This window comes from Sphaerodactylus townsendi, linkage group LG08 (assembly GCF_021028975.2).
Source record: "Sphaerodactylus townsendi isolate TG3544 linkage group LG08, MPM_Stown_v2.3, whole genome shotgun sequence".
Classification (NCBI taxonomy): Eukaryota; Metazoa; Chordata; class Lepidosauria; order Squamata; family Sphaerodactylidae; genus Sphaerodactylus; species Sphaerodactylus townsendi.
The window spans coordinates 54249995-54276561 of NC_059432.1; the positions used below are offsets into that span (position 1 = coordinate 54249995).

Genomic DNA, 26567 nt, shown 5'->3' on the forward strand with positions numbered 1-26567 from the left:
AAGACAGGTTTACGCGAGTCATGTATGAACATCCACTTTCCTGCGATGGCCCTTCATGCTGCTAGGACATATATGGGACACAAAAATGTTCTGCAAATGGGCACTACAGCAGTACTAAATTGGATCTTTCATGCATAACAATATTCTAAATCTTCAGTGTGTTTCTTAATTTATGTTGCAAATGTTATTTTCTCTATCATGAAGCAGAATTAAAATATTTTAACACTTAAAATTAAAAATGTATGACAAATTGTTCATGTGATCCAGCAGATAAAATACCTAAAGTGACATAAAGAGAGGGCCTTGGGTGCTACAAGATAACCTGGAGGAGCTGCAGAAGCATCTAATAGTTCCACTTTTATTCTGTACTAGTTAGACCTCAAGTGGAGTACAGTGACCAGCACTGGGCTTCATACTTGAAGATGTAGACAAATGGAAAAAATATTCAGAAGAGGGCAATGAAGATGACAAGGAGTCTGGAAAGCAAATTATGATACAGGGCTGGGAGAACTAGGTATCGTTGACCTGGATCAAAGAAACCTAATGGGACCCAGGATGGTGCTCTTCAGCTACTTTAAGGGCTGTCACATGAAAGGAGACAAAGACTTGTTCTCTGCCCTACGAGAGATTAAGATTAGATCAGATAGGTTTGTGTTAAAAGAAAATTTGGAAAGTACAGTTCAACAATGGAACCAACAGAGGAAGGTCTTCCTTGCTAACGGTCTTTAATCGAAGGCTTAGTAGCCATTGTCAGGAATTATTCAGTTTAGAAATTCAGTTTAGAAATTCCTATACTGCATACGTTAGAATGGACAGCCTGGATGGCCCCTTCCAATTCTAAACCACATTCAGGCAATTTGTGGAGCCAATCATGTTAAACATTTATGCTCTGCAATACTACTTTTAAGAAGCCGAGGAATTTTTTTTAGCTGTCACGTTTGATGTTAGTAAGTGCTGCAGAAATAAAAATTACTTTCTAAACTTGTAGCTGCTTTAACCAAAATTCAGTATAACTTTGTACAAAGCAATATAGTCTTAACAGTGTGGCAACTTAAGGAGTTCTGTAACATTTATTTTCCATTCTGAACTTGTGTTATTATTAAAATGCATTACTGGTCTCATGTCTTCAGCTTATCAAGAAATACCTAACTACATTCTTATTTCCATCATTTACCAAGGCATATCCATGAAGCAGTATGTCCTGTTTTTATTACTAAATCCCAAGAATTTTCAAGCCATTTCACAAGTACAACCCAACATATAAGCCTAAAGAACAGACAAACCTTATGTGGTTTTCATGTTAAAGTATTAATCACCTTGGAAATCAGCAGCTTCTTGGAAATCAGCCAGCAGAACATTCTGATTTGATGATCCTTCCTTTATTAAAGTCAAACATTTATTAATTAAAATTTCACTGATCATTAGGGGACTGCCAGCAGAATTGTCAATAAGCTCCACTTCAGTACCCTCTGTGGTTAGAGAAACTACTTTGGCTTGAAGCTTCTTCCCAGCTGTGCACATTTGAAATGCCACTGCAGCTTCTGTGGTCCACTCCTTGTTTATGGGTCTTACACCTACAAAAAAACCCAACATTTAAGAAACCTTTAGTCATCTGTCTAATTCTGATCAAGACAGCAGCAATGGGGATAGAGGGGTTTCTGTCTTTCTCCCCATACCACTTTCAGCAGCTGAAGCCGCACACATTGGGTGGCAGGAAGGAAGGAGTTGTTGTGGGGACTTGCAGTAACAATTGGACTTCAAGTCTCTGAGGCAAACATGTGAAAAGGGGAACATCTAGTCTGGTTTTCAGTCTTTTCCCTCAGTCACTGATCTTTATTCTATACCAGGGGTAGGGAACCTGCTGCTCTCCAGATGTTCAGGAACTACAATTCCCATCAGCCCCTACCAGCATGGCCAATTGGCCATGCTGACAGAGGCTGATGGGAATTGTAGTTCCTGAACATCTGGAGAGCCGCAGGTTCCCTACCCCTGTTCTATACCAATCTAGCAGTCTGCAGAGACCAGCTTGTTTCCCAACAACTGTTCTCTTGAAGGGTAATGTAGAATGAAACACAGAAATATATTGTAGTTTTGGTTTGGAAATATGATTTAACAAAGTTAAACTTTACAGTTAAGTTCATAGTTTCAGCTTTTTCCTCATAAAATTCTAATTCAATATGCAGACCAGAGATTGTTATTTACACTTTGGTTCCCTATCTTATTTGTCACTTGATCCTGTAATTATTGAAAAAGGAAAAGTTTCACCTGATAACCAACATCTGATTGCTTGAAATGGAAGTTTCAAAAATGTAGATGAAATCTGTCTGAGTTTATCCTGAGTAACCACTTCAATGTTTCCATAATCCACAAACTGAACTTTAAAGGCTTCATCTGAAATGGACTCTTCCATCAAAGCACGATACCATCGACCATCACCTAAACGCACATACACACACAAACTTCTTATATATTCAGTGTGCAAATAAGAATTATACTTTTGCTTCATCTGTGTTACGTGTACGTAACATTGATACATTACTGTTGCATGTTTCTTAAGACAAACTAAACAATGTAATTAAATGCATGCTATTCCATTTCTCAGCGAAAGCATTTAAAAAAGAAATTAAAATTAAACTGTAGTAATGCAAGTAACATACTAATATCCTACAGCGAATGGTGAAACAGAGTGCAATCCAATTTCTGAGGGTGTGCTACGTTGGCTGAAGGTGGTGTGTTGAAGGCAGTGCTGCACTACCTCCAACAGACTTTCTGGTGACATAGGGAGGAAGAAAAACACAAAAGCCCTCTCCACTGCCAGAAAGCCTTCCATAGGGTCTAATAGACTTAAGTCCATGGCCAAAGCCATGGCACAACTGGCTGCAAACCCATGGTAGAAGCTGATTAACATCTGCTCCACCTCTTGGAACCCCCCTTCCACACACACACATATACATCAGGGTCCATTCCAGACACTAGTACAGCCCCGCAGTGGCCCAAATTTCCAGATTCACCTGCCATGGAGCTAAGGGGCAGTTGGCCACTGGTGCATTTGTTCCCTGTGCTGCCAGGGCTGCCCCTTATGCAGGGGAAGGGGGGCAAAAACGCCAGCACAGCCACGAACTGCTCCCTAAGCACGGTTGGTCACCCTGCCATCTGGACAGTATTGTAGAAGCAATTATTATGGGACTATTTTACTGTTGTGTTAATGAAGCTATTTGGATTCAGGAAGGAAGTGTTAATTTTCAGCTATATACTGCAATCTAGAATTCGCAGTCAGAACTCTTTCTACCAAGTAGGTAAGTAAAGCAGTCCTTTTTCTCCTTCCTGCTTCATTTTCTCCTTCAGCTTCATTGGGTATCTCCAAGTTCTAGTGCTACCCCTTTCCTCCACGCCATTCATAATTTTATAAATGTTTATTATGTCCCCTCCTTAGCCTTTTTTGTAAACTGAAAAGGCCCAAACATTTGTACTACCTCACAGAAAAGATGCTTCAACCCCTTAATCATCTTGGTAATCTCTTTTGTCAGTTCTACAATACCTGTTCTGAGATACAGAAATGAGAACTGTACACAGTATTTCAAACCACACTACAGATATATGCAACAGCGTTACAGCGTCTGCCATTGTATTTTTAATCCCTTTCCTAATAATCCCTTCTAAGGCATCATTTTCCTCTTTCAACCTGATGCCTCCTAGCTCAAGAGCTTCAATCTGAACAATAGCAAAGTAGCCATCAACACAAAGACTGATAGTCTCATCCAGATAACTCTCTGTCTCTTCCAACTTCACAAGCAACCACAACCTTGAGATAATGAATCTTCTCTTTAAGAGTCATGAGTTAAAAAAATGAAAAACTCACAACCACTGTCCTACTGGAAGATAAATATACATGTGACTCTATACAACACTGGATAGCAACTCCTTCCTGATTTTTTCCATCTTTATGACTACTTTTGCTGTTTAAGGCTGTTAACACTAAAGGTATGTTTGTACCTGAAAACATTCAGATTCCTATAGTGAGAACAATGCAAAGCACTCCAACTTCTCTTCCCAGGTGTGGAATCAAACCAGAATCTGTATTTGGATGTCCTTTTTCAGTTTGTTTCTGAAGTTCTCTCTTGCTTCTCTTCAAACTTCCCTGCTAACATGCCCTTTTTGCATTCACAATCGAGGAAAAATTGTGTGACTTCTTACAGAGCTGATTCACAGCTGCATGCTGTACCTGCACCCCCAAGTCTAACAGGTGGTTATAGTGAATACAGGAAAGAACAGGAAACAAGATCACTCACCTGAAAAATAAGCACAGCATGGTTCTCCCTTTGCTATTTTAGAAACACTAGGAGCTGTTTTCTGACAATATTCTTCTAAGGATACATTGAGTTCTTTTAGAACCTTCAGGTCTGTAATAATAAGATTACAACACAAAATTCTTCACCCCTCATTTGTGGTAGTATGTGGGATAAAAAATTTCAACAGAACAATAGTGCTCCTCAGTTATTCCAGTTTAAAACAGAACCCCTCTTAAAAGGCTAGTATGAAGAACATTTAGAAGTAGCAATGTCACAGCATTATTGCAATAACCACAGAAAGTTGAAAGGGTAACAATCTTACCTATTTAATTGCCTTCTGTTATGATGACAAACCCGCAGCCAATGGGTGCGTTGGGGAGTCTCTGTGCACCCACTGGCTGAGGGTGCGTGGTTGCATTCAAAAGGGCCTCCAACCACCTTCCTCCTGCCCCACAAACAAACTCGCCAAAGTCTTCCCGTTTTCCCCCCACCCCCAGCAGGCCATTTTGGGTGAGGAGCAGGGGAATCTTGGTGCCTGCTGCCCTAGCAAGGCCCTCCTGCCCTCCCCACCAGGCCATCCTGGTTCTGTAACTGTCAGCAATACTTCTTCAGATACAATTAAGTTTCTGAGCTCTCAGAAGTAAAGCATTGTTCTCCAACAGCTTAGATCACTTCTGAGAAAGAAGTACCCTCATTAAATGCCAGAACTGAGTGCTGAATAAGACATGACATCTACTGTGTTACTGTCATATGGACTGGCAGCCACATCGTCTCTGCAAAATCCTTCTAGGAACTCCATGTTGACAGACTGCGAGTTGTGCAGAGAAGCAGCAGACTCACTGATTGATGGTAAAGTTAAATGTTTATCAGGGAACTACATTTCAGATAGGAAAGCTGAGACAAGAATAGTTTTTAGCTAGCTAAGTAATGAGGGAGAAAAGATTTCCAAGAAGGAGGAAACAGATCTGAGATTATCAGTGTAAGGACAGACAAGAGGTGACACAAAAGGGTCTCCAATCTTACAGCCCTATCTAGCTGACCACCTGCCCGCGCTCTGCTGGATCTTCTTTGCAGTCCGTTTGCGCACTATACATTGTTACTTTCAACATGCCACTCCAAAGCATCCAAGATTTTGATTCACTGTGGCTATAGCTCTTCCCCTGAAAATAAAGGTATGTGGAGTGCATTTCCTACCCCACTGGGTAATCTGTGCAGCCCCCTAGTGAGTTACTCAAGTGAGGAAACTGCCCCAAGGGTTATTTTCAGCTCAAGAAAATGGCAAGAGTGGGGAGACTGAAGAACCTCTGTTTCACACCACGGTCCCTATCCGTAGGGCTCTCTCTCTCTCTCTCTGCACTTATTTCCTGCCTGACATGGAAGTCCCTTGACAGGGCACATAAATAAAGCATCATAAAACAATCTTAAAATGATGGGACAAGTGTTATGTGATGATGTGCACTAGCACCTGAGCTGTCATGTCCTGCACCAGCTCCAGCTTCCGGACATCTTCAAGGGCAGCCCTATGCTAGTCTAACCAGGAAATGGACTTCAGTGTGACTGTCAATCCCCATGGTGGTTATGTGTAGATGCCACATTTAGTGAAGTACTAAGCCACGCTTCTGAACACTGGCCAAATTGCTGAGGAGTGCAGAAATGTGGACTCTGGGTCAACCTTTTATCTTTCTCAGGGTCTGCTTCCATGCAGAGAATGGTTATTTATATCATTTTAGGCTTCTCAGTGTGTGCATCATGCTGGGTTAATGGCCTGCCTTGTTTCTTAATGGCTTGGTTTTAATGGTTTTGCTTTAATGTTTTAATTGCAAGCTGCTTCAGACAGCTGCAAATATTTGCTAAATAAATAATCCCTAATTTTTAATGCAACGAACAGAAGAATGCAAACAATCTTTCAATTCTCTTCTGCAGAAAAGTATATACTCCACAAGTCAGAAGCATTCTGGTATAAGTCTGTTATTTGCATGTATAGATGTGTGACTAAAAAGCAAATACTGAATACCTGTTAGGTTTCAGGCTCAATTATAACTGAGTCAGCTGGCTCGGCAAGAAAAATGACAGGCTTCAGTTAAATGCATGCCTGAAGTGATGGTATAATTTTTTAAGGTGATACCAGCATACAGAAAAGAATCACCACGCCCAAAATCACCCTAAAAACTGAGAAATAAAATGTACCGTGGTTGTTTAATATCTGGCAATAGAATTCTCTAGGGCTGTAGAGCATACACACCATGACATTCACCACCTGCTTGGGTGTTAATGTGACCCAAGACCAATCAACTTTGTCCGGCTTTTGATCTATAGGTAAAGACAAAAAAGTCCACTATTATGTTCATGGTACATTATTCTAGTGCTACACTGATCAGCCTGTATCTGAATCACAGATCCATTTGATTAAAGTATTTGAAATCTTTAAACCAAGTTTCAAAATCCAAATTTCAAAAGGAAGCTGTAAGATAGCATTCTACTCAAATGACAAGCAAAAAAATAAATAAAACTGCCCTAGAATGTGTCAAAGCTACTTCAGCGCAGAACCCATATGAAGAATTTCAGATATTATAACAACCCATTTGGTTGAAGCGGACATTTTCAAAGGTGTCTACTGGTCACTACAATAGGCAGTTACTGAATGTGTTAAACTGTTTGCACACTGCAAATTCTTACAGTCAAAATGATCTTGCAAGATCTTACTAATGTTAACTGAGGATCATTTGGAGGTAGAAGGAGGAATGTTTTCATATTTATGATAATGCAGCAGGATGCTGACAGACAGTGATGCTCACCTGCTTCCAGAGAAGCCTCATTACAACCTCTCATTATGGCTCTCTAGGTGCAGAAGACGCTCAGCAACTACATCTGGGAGGAATGGCTTGAGCTCACTGAGTGAGCTTCATTGTAGTGTGTCTTTAAAAACTTTTTTTACAGCTATAAACCACACAATATATTTCTAATCAAAATATCCTTAAACTTCCTCAATAACATCCCCAAATACACTCTACTTCTCATTTAACAGAACACATGGCTAGAGCTAGTACCCAGTGAACAGACAGCATTTTCGCTCTCTGATGACTGCAAACTTTCTGGAAGCTGAACCTGTTAAAATTACAAAGTTCATAATGTAGGGCACTACTGACTCTAAAAGTATATTCAAATTAGCAGCAGTGGTGTAGTGGTTAAGAGCAGGTGCATTCTAATCTGGAGGAACCGGGTTTGATTCCCCGCTCTGCCGCCTGAGCTGTGGAGGCTTATCTGGGGAATTCAGATTAGCCTATGAACTCCCACTCCTGCCAGCTGGGTGACCTTGGGCTAGTCACAGTTTTTCGGAGCTCTCTCAGCCCCACCCACCTCACAGGGTGTTTGTTGTGAGGGGGAGAGGGCAAGGAGATTGTCAGCCCCCTTGAGTCTCCTACAGGAGAGAAAGGGGGGGATATAAATCCAAACTCTTCTTATATTTTTACAACTGACATAATTGGTGTACGTATGTAGCATGCTGCACAGCCATTTTTCACTTACCCTTCACCTCTTGCAGTATTCCAGTGCTCCTTTCAAGCACTGTCAAGACGGCAGCATCAACTTTCCGTGCACATCCAGACTCTAAAAGGCTCTCATGCACATTTACTGTTGGAGTCACCGATGCATCTGTAATCTCCACGACAAAAGTATTTTCATTTTTATCCACTATTGTTACGGTGACCACTTTATTTTGTACCAGTGCTTTCATTAAAGAAGTTGCTTCCGTGGACCAGGTTCCAGATATTGGATTTACACCTGGAAAAAAAGGACAACAACATTCCTCCTCTCATGCTTTTCTACAGCCAAATGGTACATGGTGGACATTATCCTTATACAAATCTACACAGTATTTTCCCAACATTTAGATAACATATAAACTTTTATATAAACAAGTGTTGAAGTCTGGATGTTACAACTCAAGCCATAGGATTCAAAGTTGGTAACTAATCGCCACTTTGGCTTAGCTTCCCATTGGTTTCTGGGCCCCAAATGAAGATGTAGCTGATTACATATGAAGCCCTTGACAATTGGGCCCTATATACTTCAGTATTCTCCATATATTGTTTTCTGTCCTTTGAAGTTCATAGATGCTTTATCAGTTGTTTCATCTAATAAAGACCTGAGACAGGGATTTGAGTGCAGAGAAATGTATTGCCCTATTTTGCCCTAAAAAAAACACATGATTTTGTTCACTGTAGGTTAGAAAGTTCATCCAGTAATTTATTTATTTCCTTCATCTATACTCTCCTCCTTTCTCCCCAATGGGAATCCAAAGCAGCGAATTTTTGCTGCTGCTTTTATTTTAATTATTACTTAAAGGCCTTATTCTATTAAGAATATTATTGTCTGGCTCTTCTGGGCTGTGTGGCAATGGAATGGCTGTTTTAGCTCCTAACTGACTTAATTGGTGAACTTAATTGGTTCCACCCACTTCTGTAGCTGGCATCTCCAGAGGTATGTCACAGTAAGACGTGTTTCTGTCTCTGTAAAACAGCAGGCAAAACAGTAAGAGCTAAAACTACCAGGCCACGGCCACACAGCCCGAAAAACCCACAAGATTCCAACTGTGAAAGCCTTTGACAAGGCTATATTATTGTCTGTTTAGTTTATTTTACAAGTCACTTTCCATGATATGTTTAGAAAAGCAAATGACAAGTACACAAATCACAAAAATATAACCAAACAATTTTTACCTCCCCCTAGAAACAAACATAGTTTGACAATGAAGCCTTAATTATGAAGGGGTTTTTCTGGCTCTTCCTTTGCTGGTAATAGGTCACTTATGCAGTAAAACACTGCCTCCTCAATGGGAACATCATGTGGAAGGAACTCAAAGGGCAAACATACCTCCATTATTCATAGAAATCAATCTACTACCCAAAAAACATTTTTACTGAATTTTAATTGTAATCTATAAGGGTTTTTTTATTTCTGTGATTTAGAAAGTCAAATTTGTCTCAAGGGTGAAATAAAAACACACATAATTAACAAGCAGAAGAACAATGTTGCACTTACCTGTAGCTGTTGTTCATTGTGCAGGCACACATGAGTCTGTGCAAGGGCAGGCCTGCTACTGAAGGGATTAGTTAGAAAGGCAGGTACTGCCATGGACCAAACAGACCCAAGTGTACAAGACTGCTATAGTTGGTTGCAAAATCGTGATTCCTAGATGCCACAGCAGAGATGAGAAGACTTGGTCTTCTCCATGGAGACTGAAGGCAGGTCCTTTGGTGCTGAAGGTCCCTGAACTGGTTTCTCTGACACAAAAACTATATAATTATCAGAAGACTTTCTCTGATCATCGGGCAATGATGGAAAATGTGTCACTGGTGAGGTAGCAGTGACAGGAATAAATGGTGCCAACACCTGCTAGCTACTGACAATGCATGGGATGAGGTGCACCAAGACACTGGCAGCAGAATTGGCAGATGATGAGTAGATGACCAACTTTGAAAGCTTTGACTCCAAACCAAATACGAGCTGCTGCTACGTGAAGATTTCTCTCTTCACTCAGCTAACATGGTTTCCCTACGTTAAAGCTGGGCGGATGACCTTGACCAGCATCGGCACTCTGGTGGAGATCTCTGACCCTGAGATTAATCCAGTGCCACACTTTTCCCTTTCCCCAGTAATATTCAGAGGCAACAGGGTACGGCTACGCCAATATCCCCTCAGTGGACTTTGACCTCTGATAGACGATGCAGATGAACAAACGGGGAGATCTGCACCATCTCTTATACCTGTGACAGTTTCCCTCAAAATCCCTTGAAGAGGAAACCCACTCCATGGGTCTCAACTTCTTGTCCCCTTTTTTCAGAAGAGGAGGAGGGAAGATGCCCTTTCCTGGCTCAATAAAGGGCCCTGCCAGCCAGAATCAGTAGAACAGATGGGATTTTGGAAGGCTTACTAACCTTGCTTGAAGTGTCTGGAGCCAATGATTGTTCATAAAGTGCTGCCTTCAGATGAGAAGTGCGAACACTACAAGCTCTTGGAGTAAGAAGAGAACAGGACGGACAAGGGGCCAGAATGTGCCCTTTATCCAAACACAGAAACATTCCTTGTAGCCATCATTTTTTGCTATTGGCTCCACATTTTAAACATTTCCGGAAAAGTGTCCTACTATGCTCCATTTCATCAAAAAATTACTGTCAGAAATGGCACAGAAGACACTGAGAAGCAAAACACTTATTCTCTGCACATAGCAGCAAAAAGAGAACTGAAAGGAGCATTCTCTTCACCTTCCACATGAGCATTCCAGCAGGAAAAATTCCCCCTTTCTTCCCAAAGGAGGGGGAAAGAATGCTTGGGAGAGTTCTCGACAGTTCTTCAGAGAAGCTAACTAATCCCTTCTGCAGCAGGTCTGCGCATGTTCAGACTGATATGGGTCTGCATAGAAGGCCATAGAGAGGTTTCATTCTTGTTATCTAAGGCAAAGAGTAGGCAGTTCCCCAATGACTGAGACTACTTATGCTTCATACAATTAAAAATGAATTACAAATCCAAATGTGATATGCAGGAAAGCAATTTATTTTTGTCGATATTCATTCTGTCTCATACCTGCTAGTGTACACTTCATAGCCTGCATTGGTAACTCCAATAATTTAGGGATTATTGGACGAAGTCTACTTAAATGAAGAGCTTCAAAATTTCCAAAATCTATATAGCCCACTAGAACAGTTTTGTCAGTTGCATAAGACAAAACAGATGCACGATACCACTGATTGTCTTCTAGAAAACAAAAATACAGTAAGGCATGTAGTTTAGCAATTATTCTTATTAAAATTTCAATTGTATAAACTACCTTTTATTAGAATAACACAAGCTATTTCCATCAAGTCTGAGCCACTATTACAGAATAGAGCTAGATACATTTTATACAGCTACACAACACAAAAAATCCAAACTGTGCCATCAATGTTGATCTTCACTGGCCACTTTGGAACCATGGCTAGATCTGCTTCAGGACTAGAGGGCTTCCTTACAATTTTTTCAACTGTCCTAGGATGACCAATTTCACAGCAGGAAGGGCAGATCAACAGGAGCAGTGGCCATGCAACTTAGGTTTTAAGCATCATAGAATAAGTTAATAGGCCTCCAAAATCTTCTCTAACATAATGACATTTAATGTAATGAAAGAAAAAAAGAGAAGCATGTCTATGAAAGGAAAAACAAAATTTGATTTATTAAGTTTATCCAGTATATTTAAAACGTGTTGCTCGTTCAAAAATGCTATGGCACAAAATTATATGATGCACATTAAGACAAAGTAATTAATTATATAGTCAATAATATATGCAAAACCATCATCAATATTGTCTATTTGAACTTCATGAAAGTTGTGGCTATAAAAATCACACATACACATATAATCGAAGGCCAGTGATATCTGTTTTAGTATTTGATAAATTAATTTTATTCAGGCACTTGTCTATATCTACAAGACAGACATTTTCTTTCTACTCCTTACCTGTGAACTGAGCACAGCATGTGTCTCCTACTGATGGACAGAAGTTAGGGACAGCAGAAATTTTGTCACAGTATTCACTTAGGGATGTCTGAAGCTCAGTAAGTTTACCTGCTTACAACACAGGTATTTATATGAAAATGTCATATATTAAATGCATAGTACTGTTCATGTATCAGCTAAGATTTTACCATACATTTATTTCTATATCAAGAAAGACTTGCGTCTTAGTTCTATTATCATTGTTACAACAGGAACAAGAACAATCTGTTTCAGAGAACAGACAAGCGATATGAAGTGATTACAGTAAGTTACTTGAAATTCCAATGCTTATTACACTGATCAAGATTCAAAGTTTTGTCTGAAAGCAATTTCAGACCTTTAGTGCACAAAAAAGCCCTTACAGCCTATGTGGTAAGTAGCTGGGTGGTTAAGCATGTAGGAACCACATGGCTACATATTCGTTCCTTCACTCTGTCTACATTCAAAACTCATACATACTTTCCATTTGTTAGATCAAATCACATTCAAATGTTTACATCTCAAATAAATAAATGAGGACTTACGGCCATTATCTAGGAGTTGACAGAAAAAATATTCGGGTGTCTGTATGTGGGCAACCACACCCAAAAATGCATCTCCTACAGACACTGTATTAATCTCTGGGATTAGACAACCACTATGAACCACATCTCTACCCTCTATTGTCTTTTCCTGTGTGGAGCTTTTCTCCATGGTTGGACCTAATTAAAAACAAAAGATAACAAATGAACATGTATCCAATCCAATCCAAAAACCTTTATTAGGCATAAAAAATGAATATGTAATAAATTCAATTAGTGACTTGTATTGGTTTTTAAGGGCAATTAAAGGTGAAACATACTAATAATCAAGTTGGTAGTGTACTGTCTTGAAGAACTCATTGCACAACCTCATAAAATGTGAGGAGTAGCCATGCTAGATTAGATCAGTTATTCTGTTTTTTTGTGAGCCATCTTCAGCAAACTTTTCTTTTATACAAGCCCCACCACCTTCCTGGTGAGTGTCCTGACTCGGATGTATTTAAAGAATTTCTGATTTATCATAATGTTGTTAGCAATATAATCTTCTTATTTTCTTTATTCACCTTACTGTCAACTAACATTTGGCTTGACAGAGGCTGGGCTCCTCCTTGTTCACTTGCTTGGGCACTTTATTCTCTGGTTTTGCTGGTTAATCATGTTGAGATCCTCTTAGATCTGGTGTCACCTTACCTAGTCGCCATTTCCAAGCATGCTGAGATCATCTGACCCATTTAACCTTCCCTAACAGGTTCCATTTGACCAATCCCATCGTTTCCCTACATTTCCACTTCTGAAATGAAATTTGGTTGAGCTGCACTTTCTGGGCTCTTTCTAAGTCTAAGGAGGAAATAATGGAGGAGGGGGGAAATGAGATGTCTCATGCAAGTCCTTACACACTCCCACTTGATACAATTGTATTAGAACACAATGCTCAATAGAATTCACACAGCAATAGCTGACAAGTAAAACAGAGCCCAGAACCATCAATCCTCCTTGAGGCAACTGAGCTATGACACCGGTGCCCAGGACAGTATAAAGAAAAGTGGAGAAAATGAGAATGCAGATTTTAAGATAAAAATGGGAATGAGTAGATTATGGTTTCACAAGTATAGTCAACCTTACAAGATTCTCATTCCGAGTTAACACTAGAAACTCATAACTTACGGTAGTTTATATAGACTAGTTACTTCTTCCAAACCACTCAGTGGTCACATCTCTATTAAGCAAGAAAAGACAGTTCCCTGAACAGTTACGCCAGTGTGCAACCAAGATTCCAGCAACTCAACTCCCTGTGCATTACAACTTGTTCTGGCATTTGCATGGTTATTCCTGCAACTCCAGTTAAGACTGCATCAATAATTAAATCTATTGCAGGGGCATAATCAGAGGCATATCTAGGCAAACTGGAGCCTGGGGACAAAACCTGAGTTTGGTGCCCCCCATGGGCAGCCACCCTCCCCCACCACAACCAATTATTTTTTGCACCAGCTCACAAAACACCTCCCACCCCCAGCAACAAGGTTCTCTCCCCACCAACTCTCTTTCCTAATTTTGTCCTCACACCAACCCTATGAGGTAGGCTGTTAGCCTGAGAACAGCTCCAAGCCAGTGCAAGTTGGTATTAAGCATGTGAATGTCTCACAAATCACTCCCAGCAAAACATTTACCAAACGAATATCAGCATTATCTCTCACAAAACACCTCGAGTGGAATCCACCCCCAAACAGCATCACTTTCAATGGTGCTTAAACTAGGGAGCCCAGATTCTTCTTTTAAATCCACCTTAAAGGGAGAATCTAGGGTCCCCAGTTAACACAACATTCAAAGTGATGCTGTTTTGGGGTGGATTATACACCACCCTTAAACAGCATCACTTTCAATGTTTAAACTGGGGGCCTCACATTCTCCCTTTAAGTCCATCCTGAAGGGGGTGGATTTAAAAGGAGAATCTGGGGAAATTTGGAGGGTGCCTGATGTCAGAGGTGCAATTGTTAAGCTAGCAGCACCAAAATTTCAGGGTATCTTTAGGAGGCTCTCCTGATGATACCACCCAGGTTTGGTGACGTTTGGTTCAGGGGGTCCAAAGTTATGAAAGGTATAGCCCCCATCTCCTATTAGCTCCCATTGGAAACAATGGGGGATAGGGGCACCCCTTTTGGGAGTCCATAATTTTGGACCCCATGAACCAAACCTCAACAAACCTGGGTGGTATCATCAGGAGGGTCTCCTGAAAAATCCCTGAAATGTTGGTGATGCTAGTCTAAAAACTGTGCCCCTGGTAGGCCAAAAACTGAAAAAGATACTAAAAAAATACAAAAAACACACACACACGAACCTGAAATTTTTGCACCCCGCCCCCCGTGACTAAATGGGGGCACCCGGGCAAATACGCCTCTGGGCATAACTACCTGCCTTCATATAAGCCCTAATAAAATCAAAAAGAACAACAGCAACAACTTAAACACTCACCAGCATCTGAATTTTCTTTGTTATTCATATCCTTTAAATTTTGTCCCGTTTTCAACAGTAAGTCATTTAAACGCTTACCTAAAATATATATTTATGAATATATTTATAAATACTCAGCAGTAGGTCATTCAAATGCTTACCTAAAAGTTATATCCATGAACATTCATATATGGACAGCTACAATATAATTAATTTTAAATTACGGTTTTTATTTTCTCCAGATCAGCGCTATTTGAAATATGTTTTAAAAATTACAGTGAATAATTGAATCCTGAGCATTAGACATAGGATTCCAGGACTTGTGATTAAATCGAAACACATCTCTATGCAAAAACACTACTGGAGTCAAAAATTTTAAAAACAACCTATTTGTTTGGCATGAGTCATGACAGCTAGTGTTTAACTGATCTGCAAGCACCAGTGTTCAGTGTTCAACTGACCTGCAAGCACCAACCCATGGGGCAACGTCACATCACAACATTTGCTAGGAAGTTTGTTTGCAGGGTGGTTTGCCATTGCCTTCTCCAGTCATCTAAACTTTAGCAACAGCAAGCTGGTGATTATTTTACAAGCCTCGGAAGGCTGGAAGGCTGAGTCAACCTTGAGCTGGCTACTTGAAACCGATTTCCCTCAGTTTCTTCTAATACCAATGTTGAATTAATACATAGGCCACAGATTCTAACAAGCAGAAACAGCCTGAACACATGACTGTGTGCAATAATTCTGTGCATCCACCTGGTTGGGGCAGGAATTACAAGACACTCAAAGTAATAAAATAGCTATCAATTTGACAAAAAGCCAAGGAGAAAGAAATGGTGAACAACCTTATTCAAAAATGATTTAGCACCTTCTACATGAAACTCCATCACAAAGCTGTCTAACAAGTTTCATATCTCACTAGCTGTGAATTTACTATATTCGTTGTAGTAATTTTACTAGGTTTGATGCCTATGTTAATTGAACAGAAAAAGTTTCCAACGAAACCCTCTAGAAAATTATTAAGACTGAACAACCAAACTTACCACAATCAGGCAGGACAATATCTACAGCAAAGGTTGTCATCTCATCCATCAGAACATCAACAATGGTCAATGAACAACACTTTCCCATAAGAAGTGGAGCAACAGCACTGCTGCAATTTGCATCCCATTCTTTTTTAGCTGTGGTAACATAAGCCACACAGCACTTAACAGCCTAAAATCAAATCAAAGTACATTTCTTAATTACCAGCTGTTTACCAGCTGTTAAGGATGCTTAAAACGTTAATAGTAAAAAGCTTTCAAATGGCCAAGTTAATGATACTCCAGTCTAAGTCCAATGAAATCTAAATAGGAGTGCACTGGTAATAACATCAGAAGTATGACTGCTATGTGACATCATTTAAACATTTCGTGTACTTAATCAAATATGTTCTTTTAAAAACACAATGTATAAAAGGAAGTATTTCACCCCGAAGAGCAGGTACAATTCCACAAGGCACGATTTCTGACTTTCCCACTGGCATTGCTACTCTAGATACATTAGAGACTATCCAACTGGTTCAGGGGTTAGAATGATGAGTTATCACTGGCACGGCTACCTCTCTGTATATTAGAGACTATCCAACTGGTTTAGTGGTCAGAGTGATGAATTATGATCTGAGAGACCGAGGTTCAACTTTCTACTCTGCTATGGAAGTTTGTTGGGGTAACCTTGGGTCAGTCACGTGTTTTTAGCCTAACCTACCTCACAGAGCTATTGTGAGGATACAATGGAGGAAAGGAAAATGATGCAAGCCCATTTGGGTCTTACTGTCATGGGCTGGCTGCCAAGGAAGCTAAGGAGGCAGGTTGTAGCTAGCAAGAACGGAGGACTGGCCATAACACCTTCCCCATTGGACAGAAAGTAAATAAATAAAAAGGCATATTTGTACATTCCTTCCTACTCTGTCACAGTAAACTTATTTACTAGTTCGTTAGACATTAAAGTGTATACTTACGCAGGGTGGAAAGATAGCAATATCTTTGCGCAAGCGTTTGATTCTACAAAGTGATGTATTTTCTCCGTTTCCGTAGTCGATGTATAGCACCTGAGCTCTCTTCTTAATGATATCGACATCTTTTATTAGCACTCTGTGCCAGGTCTGGATGTGAACAAATGATTTTAGTTTAATTTTTGTAAACACAAATTGTAACTTGTTCCAGACTAAAGAATTCCCTATGACTGAGGCATCCTAAGATTTTGCCATAGCAGAATCGGGCATGATTGGCATAAGAACTCTGAGAGTGGCAATTATAAAATGGACAATAAAAACTGAGGGTTAACTAGGAAAGAAGTTAACAGGCAGAGCTTGGAAAAGCTATGTGAGATTTAAGCTGTCTGGTGGAGGATTCTCCTCTGGAAGGAACATATTCTCCACAGGAAGGAACATATTTTGAGGTTTGGGATCAGGACAGGATTCATAACCAGTTTTCTAGGGAAAATAGCTCGAAGATTTATAAAGTAATTTCTAAGAGTTAAATGGAAAATACTCACATGAGTGATCCCAGGCCAGTTTGAGAGAGAAATAGGGGAAGTGTGTTAATGTTCCTAACTTCTACAACTACAAAACCATTATGTAAAAGCCAGAAGCTTACGTTTAAGAACCAAAGCAATGACTGCAAAGCGAAATCACTCCCAGTAGAAAATAAAAGTTTAAACACTTGCAAATGACCTCCTTGATATATCTGGAAGTACAATATAATATTCAAACGTAACCATCTCAAACTTCTCAATTCTATTATTTTGTTACAGTCTATATTCCTGTTATGAAGAATTGCTAACCTGATTTTTTAAATCCCACAAAAAGTGACAAATAAAACTATTTTAAGCAGAGGCGTTCCAGGGGTAAATGGCGCCCGGAGACAAATTGTCTCCAGGACGCCCCCAGCCTCTGGCCCCCCTCTGCCCCTGATGCCCCCAGGCTCCACCCCCACTGCCCTCGACCCCGCCCATGTCACCATGGACATGGGAAAGGTCTAGGGTGCCCACCTCCCCCCCAGACTCCCCCTGCCAGCTGGGAGCCCAGCTGGCAGGGGGGGAGGAAGGGAGGGGGGTGTCCAGGGTGGGATTGAGGGTGCTTGGAGGCAAGTCCTGCTGCCTCATCGTTTTTGTGTGCCTTGGACGGAGTCGAGGCACCCGAAAACAAGGAGATAGCAGGACTTCCTGGTCACGTGGGGGGCTGATTTTGCGCCCCCATGTGACCAGAAGAGTGGCGCCCGGGGACAAGGGGTACCCCTTGTCCCTAGGCAGATACGCCACTGATTTTAAGTTGTATTTCAAAAAGCATTGTGCCAAATATTTCTGACCACTTTATTATTCTAATCCCTTTCTCTATCATACTAACATATTCTTGACATACTACCAAGAAAAACTAGCATTAGAATTTTTTTGAACTCACAAATAGAAAACAAGTCACCTGATCTAAGGAATATTTTGCAACACAAACTTCTCCTTTGGAAGGAATATATTCCTCTTGAGTGACTCCATCATAGTCTTTCAACTTCACACTAAGTTTGTTGATATTATTTAGAACCTCAGGCGAGTTTATTTGCACGTAGAAATCATAAGGATTGTTGAAGACAGTTACTGTCCCCTAGAAAGGAAGTCATACTGGAATAGGTTTGTCTCAAATGACAGATGCAATTAGTTCCACTTAGTGCAGAGGTCCCCAACATAATGCCCGCTGAGACATTTCCTGGTGTCTTTCAAGTGTTTTTAGAAAACGGCCAGAGCCAAGTAGGGATGGCTTCTGATTGGCCACTGGAGATTTCATTAGTTGTGCAGATTTTTAAAAACTTTGCCACGACAGCAAACATCTTCACTGTGTGACTGAAAGTAAGCTGCAGGAGCCATTTTATGGCTTGCTCCACTACTTGATGCAGCCATTTTGTAGATGCCCCCATTATGCTGTGGTGAATTCCAATGATGCCCCCTGGCTCGAAAATGTTGGGGACTCCTGGGTTAGTGTATAAGACATTATTGTTACATTGCAGAATGTGGATTTCAGGAGTTCACTGTTATCCATCGTAATTTCTATATCAAAATGCAATTACTCTGTATTATTAATTTTTATATACTACCTTAGATAGATCATGGGGAAAGTTATGCCTTTTTAGTAAACATGTTGAGACTTGGGATCTACTAGAAATTTGTTAAACTTGGCTTTTAATCTTAACTGAATTATACCTTTTGTTTTATAAACTTTTAGTTTTATAATTGAACTAACTTAAATTTTTTAATCCACGTTATCCTTTTCATAAATGAACTTTGACGCTGGAATGTATAACTCCTCATAGTTATGCCAATAAAGATTTATTGTGTGTATAAGACATTATTGTAAACTTTTTTATTTATAGAACCAGATACAGGTTATTTATGGCAACAATAAACTTTGATATTGCTAAGCGAACAGTAACTACAACAGAGCTCCCTTATGTTTATATATAACTAGCAGGCTACCCGTGCTTCACTACGCATACTTCATCCTAGCCTCTCTATGAATTTCTGGGTGACATTCAGCATACTTCTTTACAGCCTGTTTGTGAACTTTGGGGTGACATGCAGCATATTTCCTCACAGCCTGTCTGTGGACTGATGGGTTGGTTTTCGCATATTTTGCAGCAGCTTCCTGTAGTTGTCTTTTTCTAATGCAATATGTAAATCGCTTTCTGCGTTTAATTCCTCTTCTCCCTTAAGCGGTTTCAGCAGAAGGAACAGGTTTGTATGCGTTGAAGAGGGCGGTGTTAGAATGAAGTTGGCGCACCAGTGGATCAATCGTGCTTGTTGTTTGATGGGCATTAGCAGAACTTGTTGATGCGACAAATGGAGGAAGAGCTTCAAAGTGCCCTTCATTGAAATGTCCTGTGAGACGAAGCTATACATATAAACGTGAAATACAACTCACTGACTGACTGATCAAAAGAACTAAAAAACCATCGAAAATACCATGTTGAAGGTTATGAAACTCGTGGTGTTAACTGTCACTCTTAAAATGTTTGTGCAGATGGCCAGTAAAGAGTTGAACAGTAAATATCTAATAAGTCGAGTGGAAGTGAATATTTTGGAAAATCCTTTCTTAGCAAGCACCTAAAGCACATAACGAACCGGTGTGCCAAATTTCAACTTTGTAGTTTTGGTGGTTTTTAAGTTCTTTTGATGAGTCAGTCAGTGAGTGAGTGGTATATTGTGTTTATATATATAGATTACATTACTATTCTGATTAGGCAGGGAAGGAAACAAAGATATCACAAATCAGAAAAATGTGGTAACCAAGAAAATAAGCAAATCCCACAGCATTAATTAACATGGTGAATTAAAAAATTGAAAAATGAACATGCTGAAAGCAGAACTAACCTCTATTATCATGTTTCTCTTGAGCCGCAATGTATTTAACTCAAGGAACATTATTTTCTTGCCTTCATCTTGTGCTGAACTATTAACCATAGGTAATAAATTGGCCTATAAGAAGGTAGATGGTTAAAGCTAGTTTATCAATCCAAATTTATCAATTGTTTAAGTGATCAAACATGGTAAATTTTTCAAAAGGCTCCAAAAGACACAACAGCATAAGTATGTTTACTTAGAAGAACCACTATATTAGCTGAAACATACTAGAAGTGCAGCCTTTAAATACTCCAACGTGATTTCAAGATTTACATGTACCATCATCAACCTAATATTTATTGATTCATAATTTCAATACACAGTGCTGTTCAAAATACTCTTGTGCTAAATGAAAGATTCACATTAGGGTAGGCTGAGAGCTAAGTAATACTGTAAACCTCTGTGTGCCCTGAAGGTTATGTTTTTAGAAAATGGCCAGAGCCATCACTAACTTTTATGGCATAGTAGACCACCATAAGAAAAACAAAATCAGAAACATAGAACTATTACCAAACAAGAAAATGGAACTAAGTTGCAACAACATAAGTGGTACCGTATATACTCGCCTATAAGTCGACCCGAATATAAGTCGAGGCACCTAATTTTACCACAAAAAAATGGGAAAACTTATTGACTCGAGTCTAAGACTAGGGTGGGAAATGCAGCAGCTACTGCTAAATTTCAAAAATAAAAATAGATACCAATAAAAATGTTTTTGAATATTTATTTCAAAGAAAAACAGTATGGTATCAACAATAACTTTAAAAGTTCTGAAGTGGAATATATAACTCTCACAGACAGTATCTCTTCAGAGTTTCATAGGGAAGATGCTCAACAAGATGCTTGCGTGGTGATGGCAGCCGCTGCCCCAAAGCAAGTCTTTTTTTGCAGGTCTGCAAGCTCAGCCGTTCACTTGCGTATAAGTCGAGGGGGGCTTTTTTCAGCACAAAAAGTGTGCTGAAAAAGTAGACATACGCGAGTATATAAGGTATTTGTTGGTCACTGAAGGTAACAATTTGCTTTTGCTGAATAAGCCAGCCACACTGTGTCACAGAATTTTAGATCTGAAGAGGATTAAGTGATCTTTGAAGTACAGAGTTTGAAATACATAAAATAATATTATGCTAATGGTCCAATCCAGGGGTCAAATAATGCTGTGAAGGTGGCCCGATCTGCCCTGCCCAAGGCACTTACCCCAGGGTAGAGGGGCAAATACTTTGGTGGACAGCCATGGCACCCCTGGCATCCCTCTGGTGCTCCCATGCCATCACCAATTCCATAGGTAAAACAGGGGCGTTCCCAGGGGTTGAACCAACCTTAGTTGACTTCCACTGGTGTTTAGACCTTGGTGCGTGGAGCCTGAACAAGTCAATTGAGTCCTATGGAGAACTTTCCAGTGCTGGGGTGTTTTTTCGTTTGTTTTCTCTCCCCCACCCTTTTCCTGTGCTACTGGAAAGCCCTCTGAAGCCATCCCCAAATGCCTAGGGCTCTGCATTGGACTGCCTGGCAGTATATGGACAAAGGACATTAAAATGTACTGGCTATATTGCTCTGCAGTTGTGGCAAACAAAGCAGATCAAGAACAAAAAATAGTCAACATGAAGAATAAGTGAACACTGAAAACAAAATGTTGCAGTTTTTGCTTTCTCATTCATTCCCATGCACCTCCACAAATGTTGTTCTGAACGCTGAAACAACCCTAACATGCAGTGGCAATGGGCTTTTGGATCTCAGCTTGTCGTCACAGGATGCTGAACACTTTGAATATTTTTCAGTGCTATAGTATCATCCAATAATTCACTGTACATACTAATGAACAGATCCTATGATAAACAGTACTACCATTTACACATAATAATTTAGAACATAAGAACAAGCCAGCTGGATCAGACCAAAGTCCATCTAGTCCAGCTCTCTGCTACTCACAGTGGTCCACCAGGTGCCTTTGGGAGCTCACATGTAGGATGTGAACGCAATGGCCTTCTGCGGCTGTTGCTCCCGATCACCTGGTCTGTTAAGGCATTTGCAATCTCAGATCAAGGAGGATCAAGATTGGTAGCCATAAATCGACTTCTCCTCCATAAATCTGTTTAAGCCCCTTTTAAAGCTATCCAGGTTAGTGGCCATCACCACCTCCTGTGGCAGAATATTCCAAACACCAATCACACCTTGCGTGAAGAAGTGTTTCCTTTTATTAGTTCTAATTCTTCCCCCCAGCATTTTCAATGTATGCCCCCTGGTTCTAGTATTGTGAGAATTTATTTTTCCATTAAATTATAACCATACCTTTGTCATGATTTTATCCAGTGATTTTTCTTTATCTTCTGCTATGTCTGTACTAAAAAGCAATGGTTAGCTATTAGCATGACAAGTCTGTAAAGCTTATGTTTCGAACACATATTCAAAGCTGAACATCTGACCTCTGAACAGCAAATATTTACATCCTTTAAGAAATAGCTTAAAACAATACTGATTTTTAATCCTTTTCTAATTATTGGTCAAAAAATAGAAAGACTACTCATCCTTACTGGAAAATCTAATTCAGAGATCTAATGAAATCTATACATTTTAAATTCAATACAGCATATATAATTAGAACTGGAGATATCAACCTGCTATGGAAAACAGAACATACAAGTGGGAAATTTACAAAGAAGGTAAAATGGCACCCCCTGCTGGCCCTACCACAGGCCGCCCTCCCCCCTCTCTTCTCCCTTCCTTTCCCACCCACAATGCTGCCTTCTTTTCTCATGGTCTCTTTTCTTTCCTTTCTTCCCAGCCACCACAAGGTGTCTGTTGTGGGGAGAGGAAGGGAAAGGGAGTTTGCAAGCCCCTTTGACACTCCTTACAGGAAAGAAATGTGTGTGTGTGTGGGGGGGAATCCAAACTCTTCTTCATTCTCTTTCCAACCACTTATCTCCTGCCAACTCCATTCTCTTCTTTGCTGAAGTAATATTTATTGAGGCTGCTAAGCAACTCTAACATAGCAGCAGAAATTTCACAGTACTATAGTGGCATCTCCCCCCCACCCCCCTAGCATATTTTTCTTTTTCAGATTTTTAATGTCCCCACAGGCATATATAGCCCAATAGAATAGAATAGAATTGAATAGAATCTTTATTGGCCAAGTGTGATTGGACACACAAGGAATTTGTCTCCGGTGCATATGCTCTCAGTGTACATAAAAGAAAAATACATTTGTCAAGAATCATAAGGTACAGCACTTAATGATTGTCATATAGGTCTAGTAAGCAATCAGGAAACAATCAGTAGTAATGAAAACATAAAATGTAAAATCATAAAATAAAATAAAATAAAATGTCAGCACAGGCTATAGTCATACAGTCATAAGTGGGAGGAGATGGGTAATAGGAATGATGAAAAAAGTAGTGCAGTAATTATATAATAAGTATATAATAAATAGTTTAACATTATCGAGGGAATTATTTGTTTAACAGAGTGATGGCATTCGGGGAAAAACTGTTCTTATGTCTAGTTGTCTTGGTGTGCAGTGCTCTGTAGCGACGTTTAGAGGGTAAGAGTTGAAACAGTTTATGTCCAGGATGCGAGGGGTCAGTAAATATTTTCACAGCCCTTTTTTTGACCCGTGCAGTATACAGGTCCTCAATGGAAGGCAGGTTAGCAGCAATTGTTTTTTCTGCAGTTCTGATTATTCTCTGAAGTCTGTGTCGATCTTGTTGGGTTGCAGAACCAAACCACACAGTTATAGAGGTGCAGACGACAGACTCAATGATTCCTCTGTAGAACTGTATCAGCAGCTCCTTGGGCAGTTTGAGCTTCCTGAGTTGGCGCAGAAAGAACATTCTTTGTTGTGCTTTTTTGATGACATTTTTGATATTAGGTGACCATTTTAGGTCATGAGATATGATGGAGCCTAGAAATTTAAAGGTCTCTACTATTGATACTGTGTTGTCTAGTATTGTGAGAGGAGGTAGGATGGGAGGGTTTCTCCTGAAATCTACCACCATTTCTACGGTTTTAAGTGTGTTCAGTTCTAGATTGTTCCAGTGGCACCACGAGGTTAGTTGTTCAACCTCCCGTCTGTATGCGGTTTCATCGTTGTCTCGAATGAGACCAATCACTGTTGTATCATCTGCAGATATTTCAAATTGTAGTGAGGGATCATGTTCACAACTAGATATTGATATGTGGGAATGTGCAAGGATTTGCAGAGGGGCATCTTATTTCCTATTCTCCGAAATTTCCAATTTCCCTCCCTGAAAGCCCGCAAAGCCTCTCTTCCTGCTTTCTTCTCTCCTTTCCACGCAACTTACCTTTATCTGTTTTCAGCCCCATCTTCAGCAGACTCTACCTAGGAAATCTATGGGCAGCTGCTGGTTACTGGGCTAGCCTCACTTACATGGTAGGGAACCCTGAAGTTCTCTATTCCCTTCCCCACATTATTTTCCCTTTCCCTCCTTCTGGCTGTTGGAAGTGAATGACTTTGAACTGGATCTTAACCCAGACTTCAAGGTGTGGGGACTATAAGAGAGTAAGAGATACAGATCAGGACACAGAACATCCTCTTTTCTACTGCTCTGATGCCAGTCCTTTGATTCTCAGGGAAAACTTCCTTCTCTTTTCACACCTTCTCTCTCCACCACTTTCTTCCATCTTGGCATCATGAGGGCAGGAGATGCCTCCTGCATCTCTCGCCATCATAGTTAGTTGTACTAGCGTAGAAACCTATTTCTACCCCATCCAGTCCAGTGAGTTCATTACAATAAAGGAAGCATATTAGTTTTGCAAAGATAAAGAGGCTCTGTGTGTAACTTGGTTTAGTAGCAGTACACAAACCAGAAAATGCTTTGCTGCATGTGTGAGCTCTCTGCTATTATAAGGGATAACAAACCCAACACTGATAGCCACACTCACTCTTACCTTTCACTGCCTCATTCTCTCCTCAGCTATTCACCCACTAATTTTTTATCTGCCTCCCATCTTCCTCTTAGGAGATAGTCAGATCACACCTGCAGGTTGGCAATCCTATTTCCCATGGTAGATTCACAAGACATGTGGGGAGGAATCCCATTTCCCCAACTGCCAAGTATGGCATATCTCCAGACCCCACCAGATGCCTTTGAGCCTGGCCAAGGCTATGGCACCTGGGAGCAGCTCCTGGTTGGCACTGCTGCTAGTTCTACAGATAAGTGTGTTTTCTGAGCATGCACAAAAATTACTATGTAACGCCCCCCCCTTGTGTAATTTAAACCCCCCTTGTGTAATTTAAACCCCCCTTGTGTAATTTTGTAATTTCAGATTTTTCAGTGCACTTGTGGATCCCCCAAGTTTGCAGAAAATCTGTTTAGTTTGAGTGAGGCCCTGATCTCTGGATGTAGATACCTGCAGATGGAGCTGCTATTAGATATAGATAATATTCTAGTTTGTATACCATTAAAATATCCATTTCATTTGACTTCTTGCATGTATTCCACCCTTCTTCTAAAAAGCTTACAAAATTGTCCCTGTATAAGACGCTACTGGTTTTGAGGGTATCTAATGTTGGAAGTACAAAAATAAGATTGGGATTCAACTAGTGTACCATCCAGCCTGCTGCAGACCCTTTCTCCATGCTTCTACTGGTTCTTGGAGATGGGGTTGCAGTGCCCCATACCAGCCAGCCTAGGAGTCTTCAACATTCATGCCAAGGCCACCTTGTTGGGAGAGGCTCAGGATTTCACGGTCTTCATGACTAACTTGGGTCTGTCTCAATAAATAACAGGACTCACACGCTGCTCAGGTCACTCTCCTGATCTGGTATTCGGCTCTGGGCAGAAAGAAGGCGGTCTGAAGTTAGGGGGACAGAAAACGGTCCCTACTTTTAAGGGTTTAGACTTTCATGGATACCAAAACTCCACAGGGGCATGAACACCCCCATAGCCTAATGGATTCAACATTTTCAGATGGCATGAGGGGATCTTTCTGTTCACATGGTTAGTATTCCTGTTGATGCTCTGGTTGGCCTCTAAAATGCAAAAACTATCCAGGAAATTGACACAATTGCACCTAGGTGCTCTACCTCAGCTTTAAGAACCTATACAGCCCCTTGGTTTATTGAGGTGTCTGTGTAGATTATGAAAAAACAAGGGAGACGCCTACAGCAATTGTGAAGAAAGTTTCAGGATGAATCCAGCAAGACAGGGATTAGAGCTTATTTGAAAGCATACTCTATGGTGTGAAGAAACAACATTTCTCTATCACCATTGCATCTACACAGGATTGACCTATAGTACTTTCCTAATTGGTCATGAGTCTATTGGGTTCCTGCCTACAGCTCTCTACAATAATTCTGTTAAGCAATCTGTGGATAAAATCTTTTACATCTGTTCTGAC

At 40.3% G+C, this 26567-nt stretch overlaps 1 protein-coding gene across 1 annotated transcript in view; it reads right to left on the reverse strand.

Annotated features, from left to right (window-relative positions):
* The window catches only part of TDRD1 (tudor domain containing 1), a 51130-nt gene that overhangs the window by 11798 nt on the left and 12765 nt on the right, over positions 1 to 26567 (reverse strand). Inside the window, exons 6-19 of the mRNA XM_048504886.1 lie at positions 22500 to 22551; positions 20184 to 20288; positions 18247 to 18423; positions 16789 to 16932; positions 15833 to 16004; positions 14811 to 14888; positions 12345 to 12521; positions 11782 to 11889; positions 10872 to 11042; positions 7815 to 8069; positions 6477 to 6599; positions 4290 to 4400; positions 2266 to 2436; positions 1317 to 1574 (exon numbers count right to left, since the gene is read on the reverse strand). Coding sequence (XP_048360843.1) covers positions 1317 to 1574; positions 2266 to 2436; positions 4290 to 4400; positions 6477 to 6599; positions 7815 to 8069; positions 10872 to 11042; positions 11782 to 11889; positions 12345 to 12521; positions 14811 to 14888; positions 15833 to 16004; positions 16789 to 16932; positions 18247 to 18423; positions 20184 to 20288; positions 22500 to 22551 — 2102 coding nt within the window. The remainder of the gene's footprint in view (positions 1 to 1316; positions 1575 to 2265; positions 2437 to 4289; positions 4401 to 6476; positions 6600 to 7814; positions 8070 to 10871; positions 11043 to 11781; positions 11890 to 12344; positions 12522 to 14810; positions 14889 to 15832; positions 16005 to 16788; positions 16933 to 18246; positions 18424 to 20183; positions 20289 to 22499; positions 22552 to 26567) is intronic.